This window comes from Oncorhynchus tshawytscha, linkage group LG33 (assembly GCF_018296145.1).
Source record: "Oncorhynchus tshawytscha isolate Ot180627B linkage group LG33, Otsh_v2.0, whole genome shotgun sequence".
NCBI lineage: Eukaryota > Metazoa > Chordata > Actinopteri > Salmoniformes > Salmonidae > Oncorhynchus > Oncorhynchus tshawytscha.
The window spans coordinates 37425429-37441079 of record NC_056461.1 but is presented as its reverse complement, the minus strand read 5'-3'; the positions used below and the strand labels follow the sequence as shown (position 1 = coordinate 37441079).

Genomic DNA, 15651 nt, shown 5'->3' with positions numbered 1-15651 from the left:
ATTCTCAGCAACGACCTGGGGAATAGTTACAGGGGAGAGGGATGAATGAGCCAATTGTGAACTGGGGATTATTAGTGACTGTGATGAGGGCCAGATTGGGAATTTAGCCAGGACACCAGGGTTAACACCCCTACTTTTACAATAAATGCCATGAGATCTTTAATGACCTCAGAGAGTCAGGACACCTGTTTAACTTCCCATCTGAAAGACAACACCCTGGGGAATTAAGATATTTTTTTTAGACCAAAGGAAAGAGTGCCTCCTACTGGCCCTCCAACACCACTTCCAGCAGTATCTGGTCTCCCATCCAGGAACTGACCAAGACCAACCCTGCTTAGCTTCAGAAGCAAGCCAGCAGTTGTATGCAGGGTGGTATGCTGCTGACTAAATAATAGTGAAGAAATCAAAACTATGAAATAACACATATGGAATCATGTAGTAACCAAAAAAGTGTTAAACAAATCTAAATATATTTTAGATTTTAGATTCTGCAAAGTAGCCACCCTTGCCTTGACAGCTTTGCACACTCTTGACATACTCTCAACCAGATTCATGAGGTAGTCACCTGGAATGCTTTTCAATTAACAGGTGTGCCTTGTTAAAAGTTAATTTGTGGAATTTCTTTCCTTCTTAACACGTTTGAGCCAATCAGTTGTGTTGTGAAAAGGGATGGGTGGTATACAGAAGATAGCCCTATTTGGTAAAAGACCAAGTCGGTATTATGGCAAGAACAGCTAAAATAAGTAAATAGAAATGACAGTCCATCAATACTTTAAGATATGGTCAGTTAATCCAGAAAATGTCAAGAACTTTTAAAGTTTCTTCAAGTGCAGTCGCAAAAACCATCGAGCGCTATGATACTGGCTCTCAAGAGGACCGCCGCGGGAAAGGAAGACCCAGAGTTACCTCTGATGCAGATGAATAGTTCATTAGAGTTACCAGCCTCAGAAATCGCAGCCCAAAAAAATGCTTCACAGAGTTCAAGTAACAGACACATCTCAACATCAACTGTTAAGAGGAGACTGCGTGAATCAGGCCTTCATGGTCGAATTGCTGCAAAGAAACCACTACTAAAGGACACCAATAATAATAAGAGACTTGCTTGTGTGAAGAAACACGAGCAATGGACATTAGACTTAGCGGGACTATCATTTCTTTTTCAACAGGATAATGACCCAACACACCTCCAGGCTATGTAAGGGCTATTTGATCAAAAAGGAGAGTGATGGAGTGCTGCATCAGATGATCTGGCCTCCACAATCACCTGACCACAACCCAATTGAGATGGTTTGGGTAGAGTTGAACCGAAGAGTGAAGGAAAAGCAGCCAAGTGCTCAATATATGTGGGAACTCTTTCAAGACTGTTGGAATAGTATTCCAGTTGAAGCTGTTTGAGAGAATGCCAAGAGTGTGCAAAGCTTCTTCTTTTTTTTAAGAGTATGCAAAGCTGCCATCAAGACAAAGCGTGGCCACTTTGAAGAATCTAAAATCTAAAATATATTTAGATTTGTTTAGTACTTTTTTGGTTACTACACGATTCCATATGTGCTATTTCATAGTTTTGATGTCTTCACTATTATTCTACAATGTATAATAGTACATGTATAATAGTAATACAATGTAAAATACAATGTATAATAGTAATAGTAAAAATAAAGAAAAACCCTTCAATGAGTAGGTGTGTCCAAACTTTTTATGTATAAGTATATATAAGTATATTACGGAATTTTAAATACACTTTAGTCAAATAGATTTAAACTCATTTGTTTCACAATTCCTGACATTTAATCCTAGTACAAAATTCCCTGTCTTAGGTTAGGTAGATTCACCACTTTATTTTAAGAATGTGAAATGTCAGAATAATAGTAGAGATAATGATTTATTTCAGCTTTTATTTCTTTCATCACATTCCCAGTGGGTCAGAAGTTTACATACACTCAATTAGTATTTGGTAGCATTGCCTTTAAACGGTTTCACTTGGGTCAAATATTTTGGGTAGCCTTCCACAAGCTTCCCACAATAAGTTGGGTGAATTTTCGCCCATTCCTCCTGACAGAGCTGGTGTAACTGAGTCAGGTTTGTAGGCCTCCTTGCTTGCACACACTTTTTCAGTTCTGACCATAAATGTTCTATAGGATTGAGATCAGGGTTTTGTGATGGCCTCTCCAACACCTTGACTTTGTTGTCCTTAAGCCATTTTATGACAACTTTGGAAGTATGCTTGGGGTCATTGTCTATTTGGAAGACCCATTTGTGACCAAGCATTAACTTCCTGACTGATGTCTTGAGATGTTGCTTCAATATATTCCTATAATTTTCCATCCTCATGATGGCATCTATTTTGTGAAGTGCACCAGTCCCTCCTGCAGCAAAGCACCCCCACAACATGCTGCTGCCACCCCCGGTGCTTCACGGTTGGGATGGTGTTCTTCGGCTTGCAAGCCTCCAAACATAATGATGGTCATTACGGCCAAACAGTTCTATTTTTGTTTCATCAGACCAGAGGACATTTCTCCAAAAAGTACGATCTTTGTCCCCATGTGCAGTTGCAAACCGTAGTCTGGCTTTTTTATGGCGGTTTTGGATCAGTGGATTCTTCCTTGCTGAGCGGCCTTTCAGGTTATGTCGATATAGGATTTGTTTTACTGTGGATATAGATTATTTTGTGGCTGTTTCCTCCAGCATCTTCACAGGGTCCTTTGCTGTTGTTCTGGGATTGATTTGCACTTTTCCCACCAAAGTACGTTCATTTCTAGTAGACAGAACACGTCTCCTTCCTGAGCGGTATGATGGCTGCGTGGTCCTATGGTGTTTATACTTGCGTATTATTGTTTGTACAGATGAAGGTGGTACCTTCAGGCGTTTGGAAATTGCTCCCAAGGATGAACCAGACTTGTGGTGGTTCACAATTTTTTTCTGCGGTCTTGTCTGATTTCTTTTGATTTTCCTAGGATGTCAAGCAACGAGGCACTGAGTTTGAATTTAGGCCTTGAAATACATCCACAGGTACACAATTGGCTTATAAAGATATGACATAATTTTCTGGAATTTTCCTTTCTGTTTAACGAAACAGTCATCTTAGTGTATGTAACCTTCTGACCCACTTGAATTGTGATGCAGTGAATTATATGTGAAATAATCTGCCTGTAAACAATTGTTGGAAAAATTACTTGTGTCTTGCACAAAGTAGATGTCCTAACTGACTTGCCAAAAACTAGAGTTTGTTAACAAGACATTTGTGGAGTGGTTGAAAAATGAGTTTTAATGACTCCAACCTAAGTGTATGTAAAGACGTGTATACATACATTATGGGATGTATAGACATTATGGACAGTATGTTTATAGAATATATAGTATATCTGAAGAGTACATGGATAGATTAGTATATCTACTGCATGAATTGATGTCAATGGTGAATGGAGTGATGGGTGATACATCGAGTTGTGTGTTATCTTTGTGTGTAAGGTGTAGATATGTCTGTAGGCCCAGCACTATACCAGTATCGCTGTAAGAGAATAGGCCCCAGTACATCATCCACAGACACCAATAGCCCTGATCAGCAGTTGTTGAATGAGCAATCAACTGGTGCCAGTGACCAGACACAGAGAAATATACAATACCTGGGTGCTGGTCAGAATATGCCAAAAAACACAAAGACACTATACACCACACACCATACTACATATTACACACACACACACAAACACACACACACACACACACACACACACACACACACACACACACACACACACACACACACATTGACTCGTTTGAATTTAAAATTTGACCTGATCATTCTCTTTTATTTATGACTTTTTCTGTTGGCCATGAACTTTCTCAAACAGGTATTACTGTGCATCACTCAGGGCAAATTATACATACCTCCATATAAAAGCCTAAATGTAAGAAAATAAACGTGCCAAATGATTTTCTATTTTATGAAATATCACGCAGAGCTCTGTCAGAACTCATAGAAACTCTGCAAAGATGTCAAGAGAAAAACATTGATTATACTTCTGGTATGAAACATAATGTGATATCATATATTCTGAAATGGTGAAAAAAAAGGATGTGACTAAAGACTACATCCCGAGGTCCAGGACATGTTACAAGCCGAACAAGCCTTATTGGAATTTTTGTATTTGTATTTATTATGGATCTCCATTAGCTGCTGCCAAGGCAGCTACTCTTCCTGGGGTTATTATGGATCCCCATGAGTTCCTGCCTAGGCAGCTACTCTTCCTGGGATTATTATGGATCCCCATGAGTTCCTGCCAAGGCAGCTACTCTTCCTGGGATTATTATGGATCCCCATGAGTTCCTGCCAAGGCAGCTACTCTTACTGGGGTTATTATGGATCCCCATTAGTTCCTGCCAAGGCAGCTACTCTTCCTGAGGTTTATTATGGATCCCCATTAGCTGCTGCCAAGGCAGCTACTCTTCCTGGGGTTTATTATGGATCCCCATTAGTTCCTGCCAAGGCAGCTACTCTTCCTGGGTCCAGCAATATTAAGGCAGTTTATACAATTTTAAAAGCATTACAATACATTCACAGACTGTGTGCCCTCAGGCCCCTACCCCACCACTACCACATATGTACAGTACAAAACTCATATTTACGTGTGTGTATAGTGCGTATTCTATCATGTCTTGTGTGTGTATGCATGTGTCTGTGTTTGTGTTGCTTCACAGTCCCCGCTGTTCCATAAGGTGTTTTTTTATCTGTTTTTTAAATCTAATTTTACTGCTTGCATCAGTTACCTGATGTGGAATAGAGTTCCATGTAGTCATGGCTCTATTTACTACTGTGCGCCTTCCATAGTCTGTTTTGGACTTGGGGACTGTGAAGAGACCTCTTGTGACATGACTTGTGGGGTATGCATGGTTGTCCGAGTTGCGCGCCAGTTGTTCAAACAAACAGCTCGGTGCATTCAACATGTCAGTACCTCTCATAAATACAAGCAGTGATGAAGTCAATCTCTCCTCCACTTTCAGCCAAGAGAGATTGACATGCATATTTAATATTAGCTCTCTGTGTGCATTCAAGGGCCAGCCGTGTTGCCCTGTTCTGAACCAATTGCAATTTTTCTAAGTCCTTTTTTGTGGCTCCTGACCACATGACTGAACAGTAGTCCAGGTATGACAAAACTAAGGCCTGTAGGACAGGCCTTGTTGACAGTGCCCATCCTCATCTGCACATCTATCACTGCAGTATTACAGTTTTTTTCGATTGCTAAATGACAGTGGACACAACTGGAGTCACATGTGCAAAACTCTAACTACAGCCTGCACAGCAGCAGTTCATGTGGACCAAACTCTAGTTCGTTTTTCATTGCTTGAACACAGTTTTCAAAACTCTACACACTTATCCCATGACTTTAACCACAACCTGCACAACACTGTGGATTTACAGCACTTTGTTCAAATGCTAACACACTGCTGTCAAAACTGTGAACCACACATTCAAAACAGAATAGATTTCAGCCTTGTGCCTTTCAAACACTGCTGATTGCAATTTCAGCTGAAAGGCTAAGCAGGTGTCTTGTTTTAGACTTGTTAGTGAACACACACACATATTACAGTATATATAGGTAGAGCTCAGAAAGACTCATTTTGGAAATGGAACAAGGAAGATGGGTTCGTGGAGGGAGAAGGGTGGCAGGGAGAGGGCGGATGCGTGGAGGAAGACAAAGAAGACAAAGAGCTGTTATTTCAGATGAAATAAGGGCTACACTTATAGACCATGTCGTGAACCATGGTCTCTCATTGAGAGAGGCAGGGTTGAGGGTGCAACCCAATCTGCAAAGATCCACAGTGGCATCTGTAATGCGAATTTTCCATCATGCAAACAGGTGAGAGTTACATCCTTACAGTAAATGAAAACATTACAGGAATCTATTTTGTATTGCAATTATAGAATATTTACACAGATATATATTACAGTAAGTTTGACTGTAAAATATATTTTTACAACAGGACCCAAAGGCTGCCCCCAACAGGGGGAAGAGGAAAAATATTTTCAGATGCGCAGGAAAATGCTATTGTTGACATAGTTGTTGTCAACAATGCAATAAAACTGAGGGAGATTCAAGATAGAGTGCTGGCTGATAATGATATATTTGAAAATGTTAATTCTGTCAGCACAACAACTATTGCTCGAGTCCTAAAGAAACACCAAGTTACAATGAAACAGTTATACACTGTACCGTTCGAGAGAAACAGTGAACGGGTAAAAGAGCAAAGATACCAATATTTCCAGGTAAGACATCTGAGGTTACGTACACAGCTATACAAAATATTTACAGTAAAAAAAAACACTAGCATTTCTACAGTAAAACTGTGCACTTACTGTTTTTCAGAGAGTAATGGAGGTGGAAGCACTGGAAAGACCACATTCATTTGTATTTATCGATGAAGCTGGATTTAACCTTGCCAAAACACGGCGCAGAGGAAGGAATGTTATAGGTCAAAGGTCCACTGTGGAGGTTCCAGGCCAAAGGGGGGGAAATATCACCATGTGTGCTGCAATGGCCAATGATGGTTTGCTTCTCAACACACCACTCATTGGCCCATACAACACAGAAAGGCTTATAGCTTTCCTAGAACAGCTCTATGCTCATCTAGTGACAGCAGAACAGGGGGAGCCAGTAAGAAACCCCCAAGTTTTTGTGATAGTTTGCGATAACGTTGCTTTTCACCACTCTGCAGCTGTCACAGATTGGTTTGCAGCACATCACAGATTTATGGTTTTGTACCTGCCTGCATATTCACCCTTCCTCAACCCAATAGAGGAGTTTTTCTCTGCCTGGAGGTGGAAAGTGTTTGGTCACCACCCACATGACCAAATCTCTTTTGGAAGCCATGCGTGCCGGATGTGAGGACACGAGTCCAGAGGACTGCCAGGGATGGATAAGGCACTCCAGAAGGTTCTTCCCCAGGTGCATGGCAAGAGAAAACATTAGATGTGATGTTGAAGAAAACCTGTGGCCTGATGCTAGAGAGAGGCAGGATTAGCCCCTCAATTATTTGTTCGAATTACAGTATGTACTTTTAGTTTCTACCTTTTTTTTCTCATTACTGTAATTCTGTAAATTACTACAGACTATTGAAGCAAACTGCTAATTTTCATTTACCTTAAAGAATTGTTATGTTCTAAAAATTTTAATAAATCATGTGAAAGAATGTCACTCTTTTCTTTGAAGAAAATATTACTTTGTATGAAGTCACTGAAATTGTTCAAACTGTAAAGATGAAAAGTTTGTATTTTCTGTATTGGTGTTTGATGCTAGTGTTTTTACTCTCAGTGTGTTCTGAGTGACAGTGTGTGTTATCTCAGTGAGGGTTGTGCATAGTGTTTGGCTGCACTGAGCGTGTTTTGAGCCATGTGTTAAGAGTTGTGTTGCTTGGAATGAGTTTTGCAGGTGATGTGAACTGTTTAGCTCAGGTGACTGTTGGTAGTGCAGACTGTAGTTAGAGTTTTGCACATGTGACTCCAGTTGTGCCCACTGTCGTTTAGCAATCGAAAAAAACTGTAATGCTAAATTGTAATTATTTTGCCTCTATGGCCTATTTATTATTCCTACTCTTCTACATTTCCACACACTGTACATACATGTTTCTATTGTGTTATTGACTGTACGTTTGGTTATGTGTAACTCTATGTTGTTGTTTTTGTCTTTTTTTTGTTTTTGTTTTTATCTTGGCCAGGTTGCAGTTGTAAATGAGAACTTGTTCTCAACTGGCCTACCTGGTTAGATAAAGGTGAAATAAAACATAAAATTAAAATACTTCTCCCCATCTTAGCTACTGTTGTATCAGTATGTTTTGACCATGCCAGTTTACAATCACCTCAACTTGCTCAATTTCCACATTATTAATTACAAGAATCAGTTGAGGTTTACGGTTTAATGAATGATTTGTCCCAAATACAATGCTTTTAGATTTAGAAATATTTAGGACTAACTTATTCCTTGCCACCCACTCTAAAACGAACTGCAACACTTTGTTAAGTGTTGCAATCATTACAGCTGCTGTAGTACAGTGCCTTGCGAAAGTATTCGGCCCCTTGAACTTTGCGACCTTTTGCCACATTTCAGGCTTCAAACATAAAGATATAAAACCGTATTTTTTTGTGAAGAATCAACAACAAGTGGGACACAATCATGAAGTGGAACGACATTTATTGGATATTTCAAACTTTTTTAACAAATCAAAAACTGAAAAATTGGGCGTGCAAAATTATTCAGCCCCTTTACTTTCAGTGCAGCAAACTCTCTCCAGAAGTTCAGTGAGGATCTCTGAATGATCCAATGTTGATCAAGTCTCTGTATAAATGCACCTGCACTGTGATAGTCTCAGAGGTCCGTTAAAAGCGCAGAGAGCATCATGAAGAACAAGGAACACACCAGGCAGGTCCGAGATACTGTTGTGAAGAAGTGTAAAGCCGGATTTGGATACAAAAAGATTTCCCAAGCTTTAAACATCCCAAGGAGCACTGTGCAAGCGATAATATTGAAATGGAAGGAGTATCTGCAAATCTACCAAGACCTGGTCGTCCCTCTAAACTTTCAGCTCATACAAGGAGAAGACTGATCAGAGATGCAGCCAAGAGGCCCATGATCACTCTGCATGAACTGCAGAGATCTACAGCTGAGGTGGGAGACTCTGTCTATAGGACAACAATCAGTCGTATATTGCACAAATCTGGCCTTTATGGAAGAGTGGCAAGAAGAAAGCCATTTCTTAAAGATATCCATAAAAAGTGTTGTTTAAAGTTTGCCACAAGCCACCTGGGAGACACACCAAACATGTGGAAGAAGGTGCTCTGGTCAGATGAAACCAAAATTGAACTTTTTGGCAACAATGCAAAACGTTATGTTTGGCGTAAAAGCAACACAGCTCATCACCCTGAACACACCATCCCCACTGTCAAACATGGTGGTGGCAGCATCATGGTTTGGGCCTGCTTTTCTTCAGCAGGGACAGGGAAGATGGTTAAAATTGATGGGAAGATGGATGGAGCCAAATACAGGACCATTCTGGAAGAAAACCTGATGGAGTCTGCAAAAGACCTGAGACTGGGACGGAGATTTGTCTTCCAACAAGACAATGATCCAAAACATAAAGCAAAATCTACAATGGAATGGTTCAAAGATAAACATATCCAGGTGTTAGAATGGCCAAGTCAAAGTCCAGACCTGAATCCAATCGAGAATCTGTGGAAAGAACTGAAAACTGCTGTTCACAAATGCTCTCCATCCAACCTCACTGAGTTCGAGCTGTTTTGCAAGGAGGAATGGGAAAAAATGTCAGTCTCTCGATGTGCAAAACTGATAGAGACATACCTCAATCGACTTACAGCTGTAATCGCAGCAAAAGGTGGCGCTACAAAGTATTAACTTAAGGGGGCTGAATAATTTTGCACGCCCAATTTTTCAGTTTTTGATTTGTTAAAAAAGTTTGAAATATCCAATAAATGTCGTTCCACTTCATGATTGTGTCCCACTTGTTGTTGATTCTTCACAAAAAAATACAGTTTTATATCTTTATGTTTGAAGCCTGAAATGTGGCAAAAGGTCGCAAAGTTCAAGGGGGCCGAATACTTTCGCAAGGCACTGTAGCTAACATGTATAGTGTTGAGTCCTCCACATACATAGACACTCTGGCTTTCCTCAAAACCAGTGGCAATTCATTAGTTTAGATTGAACAAAGTAATGGGCCTAGACAGCTGCCTTGGGGAATTCCAGATTCTTTCATTAAAGAACACCCTCTGTACTCTGTTAGACATGGACATGATGAGTTAAGGGACCTATGGTCTGTAATGCGCAAGGCTGAGCACTTATTTCTACATTGTAAAGAAAGGAATACAGATAACATTTTAGAAAGTTATTTAAGATAATAGACAGTCTATTCAAACTGAGATATCAGAGAGGAGATACAGACAAGAAATCCTCTAAAGTTATGGAACCAAATAAATGAGTTGGGGCCAAAACGTCATAAGATAATTCCAATGGAAGTCAGGGAAGAGCATCAGGGTTGAACTCCGATATCACACAGATACTTCATGAGTGGGAGAAGGGGTTTGCAAGTTTGTTGTCAGGTAATGAAAATATGGCAGATTATATTAAGGAATAATTTTATAAAGACACGTTCCCTGAAAACTAAACTTGAAAAAAATATATATGCAACCCGTACCTAAGTGAGGAGTTGTCCTTGGTAGAAGTTAAGAAGGCGATTGATGCTTCAAAAAATGGGAAAGCTTTTGGCATTGTTGAACTGCTTAATGATGTTTTAAAAGCTCAATTAAAGTTGTAAATTGTTTGCGCCAAATTTGTTTCGAATACAGTATACTGCCGTCCACTTGGTATACAGTTAGTCTATAGTGAATCCCATTCCCAAATCTTCAAAAGAGAGTGCAACTGTACTATAAAGGCATAAGTTTACTAAATACAGTCTATAAATTATATTCAGCAGGTTAATACATTTTTTGGAGGATCTAAACTTTCTGGTGGAAGAACAAAATGGTTGTCATAAATCCAGAGTCTGTATCGACCGTATCTTCTCGGCCTGCACAGTAGTCAGAAATAGATTACAGGAAAATAAGCCTACTTTTGCATGTTGCATTGATTTCCAGAAAATAAGTATATTTTAACCTATAAATTGATAAAGACAGGGGTTAATGGGAAATTTTATCACGCAATCTAGTCTCTCTACAAAGCACCAAATGCCTGTGTGCGTGTTAAAAATATCGTACAGATATGTCTATCGCACCCACTCCGTTTGCTATGTCTATTAATGATTTGGCGAAATAAAATAAACAGTTAAATATTGGAATAAGATATGATGATGAAATGTTAAGTATACTCTTATATGCTGATGTTATTTTGATGGCAGAAACTGAACAGGACCTGCAGAAAATGTTCTTATTTGCAGTCAATTGGTGTGAATAGAAAAAAACACAAATCATGTATTTTAGTAAACCTGGTAGTAGGAGAAGTGTTTTTCAGTTTTCAAGTGGGCCTTCGTGAATCAGCAAACAAAATAAATGAAGGGTGCTTAGCAACAATGAGAATAGCTTACCAACAAGGCTAATTCTGAGGAAGTCTAAACGTAAAAACGTCAGTCATCTGTTCGCATCCTGTACAATTGATTAAAGTGAGCAAAAATAAATTACTCTGCCTTTTTTTCTCGAGTTCACCAAATCCTTTTAACTTCGAATTAGTCGTTTTGGAAGTTTTTCTTAGTCAGTCATTCTCATGTTTTTCAGTTTTGTTTTGATAAAGACATTCTTGAGTTTACTAGCAATTATAAATATTTGGGTCTTTATTTTTATGAACATTCGACCTTTCTATACAGTATATATGCCCTGGACGACGCAGTAAATATAGCTCTTATTGACAAAGCTTTTGTCCGGTTGAAATATTATTGATTATAGGAAAAACAAAAACACTCAAATATATTGGCTATGCCACGTATTCCAAATTGTATCAGACATGCGAGTGTCCTGTTTTGGACTATTCAACAGGAGTGTGGGGTGCTACGAGGTCTCTCAAAAACCTAACAGACATAACAGAGCAGTACGTTATTTTTTTAGGCATCCACAAGTTTGCACCTTATATTGGCAATAACTGAAGACATTGGCTGGGAACCCTATGAGATGAGATGGAAGGCATGTATTGTGAGACTTTGGAATAGACTGATAGATATCAACTGTCAGAACAGCCGGCAATGTTTTTGAACGTGATCTTTCCATTGGGGGAGCCTGAGACTTGAAATGTCTGACCTTTTCCAACAGTCTGACTGTGAACATTTATATGAAAACCAAATTAAGGGAGACATAGATGCTATTAAAAAACAACTGATGATTAAAATAAATGGGTGGAAGATATTAATAATAAACCCAAATTGAGAACCTTTTGTTTGATTAAGGGTGAATTTGTGTTTGAGGGATACATTATGTATAACCTACCAAACAGCAAGAGATCGCTATGTGCACAGGTAAGTAAGATCAGGGATATTGCTCCTGCTTATTGAAACAGGTCAGTATAATGGTTAAATGGAAGAGGAAATACTATGTAACTAACTAATGTGACTTCGAGGAGATAGAGAATTAAATTAATTTAATCCTCTATATTACCCTTTCTACCACGATCTATGCTTCTCCTTTTTACAGAAAGCCAACCAGATATGCCCTGGTATTATGTGGCTGAGCCATGAGGAGAAATGTAAATGTTTTTTGTCCATTGTGTATTTCTGTTTGCTGAATTTTTTATAAAGCCTGGAATAAAAGAAAAAGGGTGACCTATAATGACATTTAATTAAATCCAGACATAAAGCAAAGTGGACGAATGTATATAAATTGAGTCTGGGCCTATACAGTATGTCTCATACTTTAATCTTCTCTTTGTACCAGAGCGGGTTAAAAAGGATGGGCCCCTTTTTTGAAATTTTCGCCTAAAATGATAGGCGAAAATTAGATACCCAAATCCAACTGCATGTAGCTCAGGCCCTGAAGCAAGGATATGAATATTATTGAAAGGAAACACATTGAAGTTTGTGGAAATGTGAAAGGAATGTAGGAGAATGGAACACATTAGATCTGGTAAAAGATAATACAAAGAAAAAAAACTTTTTTTTTTGTATTTGTTTTGTACCATACTGTTTGAAATGCAAGAGAAAGGCCATAATGTATTAATTCAACCCAGGTGCAATTTAGATTTTGGCCACTAGATGGCAGCTGTGTGTGTGCAACGTTTTAGACTGATCCAATGAACCATTGCATTTCTGTTCAAAATGTTGTATCAAGACTTCCCAAATATGCCCAATTTTTTTTATTAACTTCACTAGGGTAGGGGGCAGCATTCGGAATTTTGGATGAAAAGCATGCCCAAATTAAACTGCCTGCTACTCAGGCCCAGAAGATAGGATATGCATATATTGGATAGAAATCACTCTAAAGTTTCCAAAACTGTTCAAATAATGTCTGTGAGTATAACAGAACTGATATGGCAGGTGAAAACCCAAGGAATATCCAACCAGGAAGTACTATTATTTTGAAAGGCTGTTTATCCATTGAAAGCCTATCCACCATACAAAGACTTAGGACCCAGTTCATGAGCTCTGTGGCTTCCTCAACATGTGGCCAGTCTTTAGGCATTGTTTCAGGATTTTACTCTGAAAAATTAGAGAGATACAGCACTTTCAATCAGTGGCCAGTGGAAATTGCCATTCATCAGACATGCGCCTGATCGGGAACGCGCCTTTCTTGTTTCTCCTTTCCTATTGACGAAACTTTTGTCCGGTTGAAATATTATTGATTATTTATGACAAAAACAAACGGAGGATTGATTTTTAAAATCGTTTGGCATGTTTCTACTAACTTTTATTGTACTTTTTTGCTTTTCATCTGGACTTAGTGCACACGCCTTAAGCATTCGGATTACTGGACAAAACATGCAAACAAAAAGGAGGTTTTTGGTCATAAAGAGGGACATTATTGAACAAAACAAACATTTATTGTCTAACATGGAGACCTGGGAGTGCCACCAGATGAAAATCATCAAAGGTAAGTGATTAATTTTAATGCTATTTCTGAATTTTGTGACACTCTCCCTGGAAAATGGCTGTATGGGTTTCTGTGGCTAGGTGCTGACCTAACATAACCGCAAAGTGTGCTTTCTCCGTAAAGCCTTTTTGAAATCTGACACAGCGGTTGCATTAAGGAGAAGTGCATCTTTATTCGTATGTTTAACACTTGTATTGTTTATCAATGTTTATGATGAGTATTTCTGTCATTTGATGTGGCTCTCTGCACTTTCACCAGATGTTTGTTTGAGACAATGCATTTCTTACCATAAAGCGCCAATGTAAACTGAGATTTTTTTATATAAATATGAACTTTTTCGAACAAAGCATACATGTATTGTGTAACATGAAATCCTATGAGTGCCATCTGATGAAGATCATCAAAGGTTAGTGATTAATTTAATCTCTATTTCTTCTTTTTGTGACTCCTTTCTTTGTCTGGAAAAATGTCGGTATGACTTTCTGTGATGAGGTGCTGACCTAACATAATCGCATGTGTGTGGTTTCACAGTAAAGCCTTTTTGAAATCGGACATTGTGGTTGGATTTACATGAAGTTTATCTTTAAAATGGTGTATAATACTTGTATGTTTGAAGAATTTTAATTTTGGGATTTCTGTTGTTTTGAATTTGGCGCCCTACAATTTCACTGGCTTTTGTCGTGGTGGGACGCTAGCGTCTTGTACCAGAGAGGTTAATAACTTTTCATGTTCAAAACTGTGCTCTCTCATCAGACAATAGCATGGTATTCTTTCACTGTAGTAACTACTGTAAACTGGTCAGTGCAGTTAAATTACCAGAAATGAAGCTTTCTGCCAACATCAGACATGTCCATGTCCTGGGAAATTTTACTTACATCCTCATGCTAATCGCATTAGCCTACGTTAGCTCAACCGTCCCCCAGGGGACCCACCAATCCTGAAGAAGATGTAATCCTTTTAAGGGATCGGTTGCCAATTGGCAATTTGACATGAAAATAAAATGTAATTCATTCATTTATTCATTAATTTATTCACTCATTCATTATTTCATTCACAACACACCACACACCAACCATCCTACACACACACCAACCATGCTACACACTACACACCAACCATGCTACACACACACACTACCCACCAACCATGCTACACACACATACACACATACACACATACACACACTCGCACATACGCACACACACTACTCACACTTACAAAAGGAGCTGCTTTCGTCCCTTGTGCCGTCCATGGTGCCATCCGGTTGCATCTGCAGGTAGTATCCGTGCTGACTGTACAGCCTGGTCACGATGCCTTTCAACTGGGGCTCTGCAATGAAAACAGTTAACACACAGCTTTATTAGACGGGGCCCATGGACAGAGACATACAGGGCCCATTGACAGAAACCTACAGGGCCCGTGGACAGAGACAGGCAGGGCCCATGGACAGGGACAGATAGGACCCGTGGACAGAGACATACGAGGCCCGTAGACAGAGACAGACAGGGCCCGTGGACAGAGACATACGGGGCCCGTGGACAGAGACATACGGGGCCCGTGGACAGAGACATACGGGGCCCATAGACAGAGACAGACAGGGCCCATGGACAGGGACAGATAGGACCCGTGGACAGAGACATACGGGGCCCGTGGACAGAGACATACGGGGCCCGTGGACAGAGACATACGGGGCCCGTAGACAGAGACAGACAGGGCCTGTAGATAGAGACAGACAGGGCCTGAGGACAGGGACAGACAGGACCCGTGGGCAGAGACAGACAGGGCCCGTGGAAAGGGTCAGATAGGGCCTGTGGGCAAAGACAGATAGGGCCCGTGGGCAGAGACAGACAGGGCCCATGGAAAGGGTCAGATAGGGCCCGTGGACAGGGACAAACAGGGTCCATCGATAGGGACAGATAAGGCCTGTGGACATGGACGGATAGGGCCTGTGGACAGGGACAGATAGGGTCCGTGAACAGAGACATACAGGGCCTGTAGATAGAGACAGACAGGGCACATTGACAAGGACAGATAGGGCCCGTGGACAGGGACATACAGGGCCCATAGACAGAGACAGATAGGCC

At 40.0% G+C, this 15651-nt stretch overlaps 1 protein-coding gene across 1 annotated transcript in view; it reads right to left on the bottom strand.

Moving 5' to 3' along the window:
- The window catches only part of LOC112231403 (fibroblast growth factor 11-like), an 81490-nt gene that overhangs the window by 30265 nt on the left and 35574 nt on the right, over positions 1–15651 (bottom strand). Inside the window, exon 2 of the mRNA XM_042311363.1 lies at positions 14786–14896. Within this exon, the coding sequence (XP_042167297.1) occupies positions 14786–14896 (111 nt within the window). The remainder of the gene's footprint in view (positions 1–14785; positions 14897–15651) is intronic.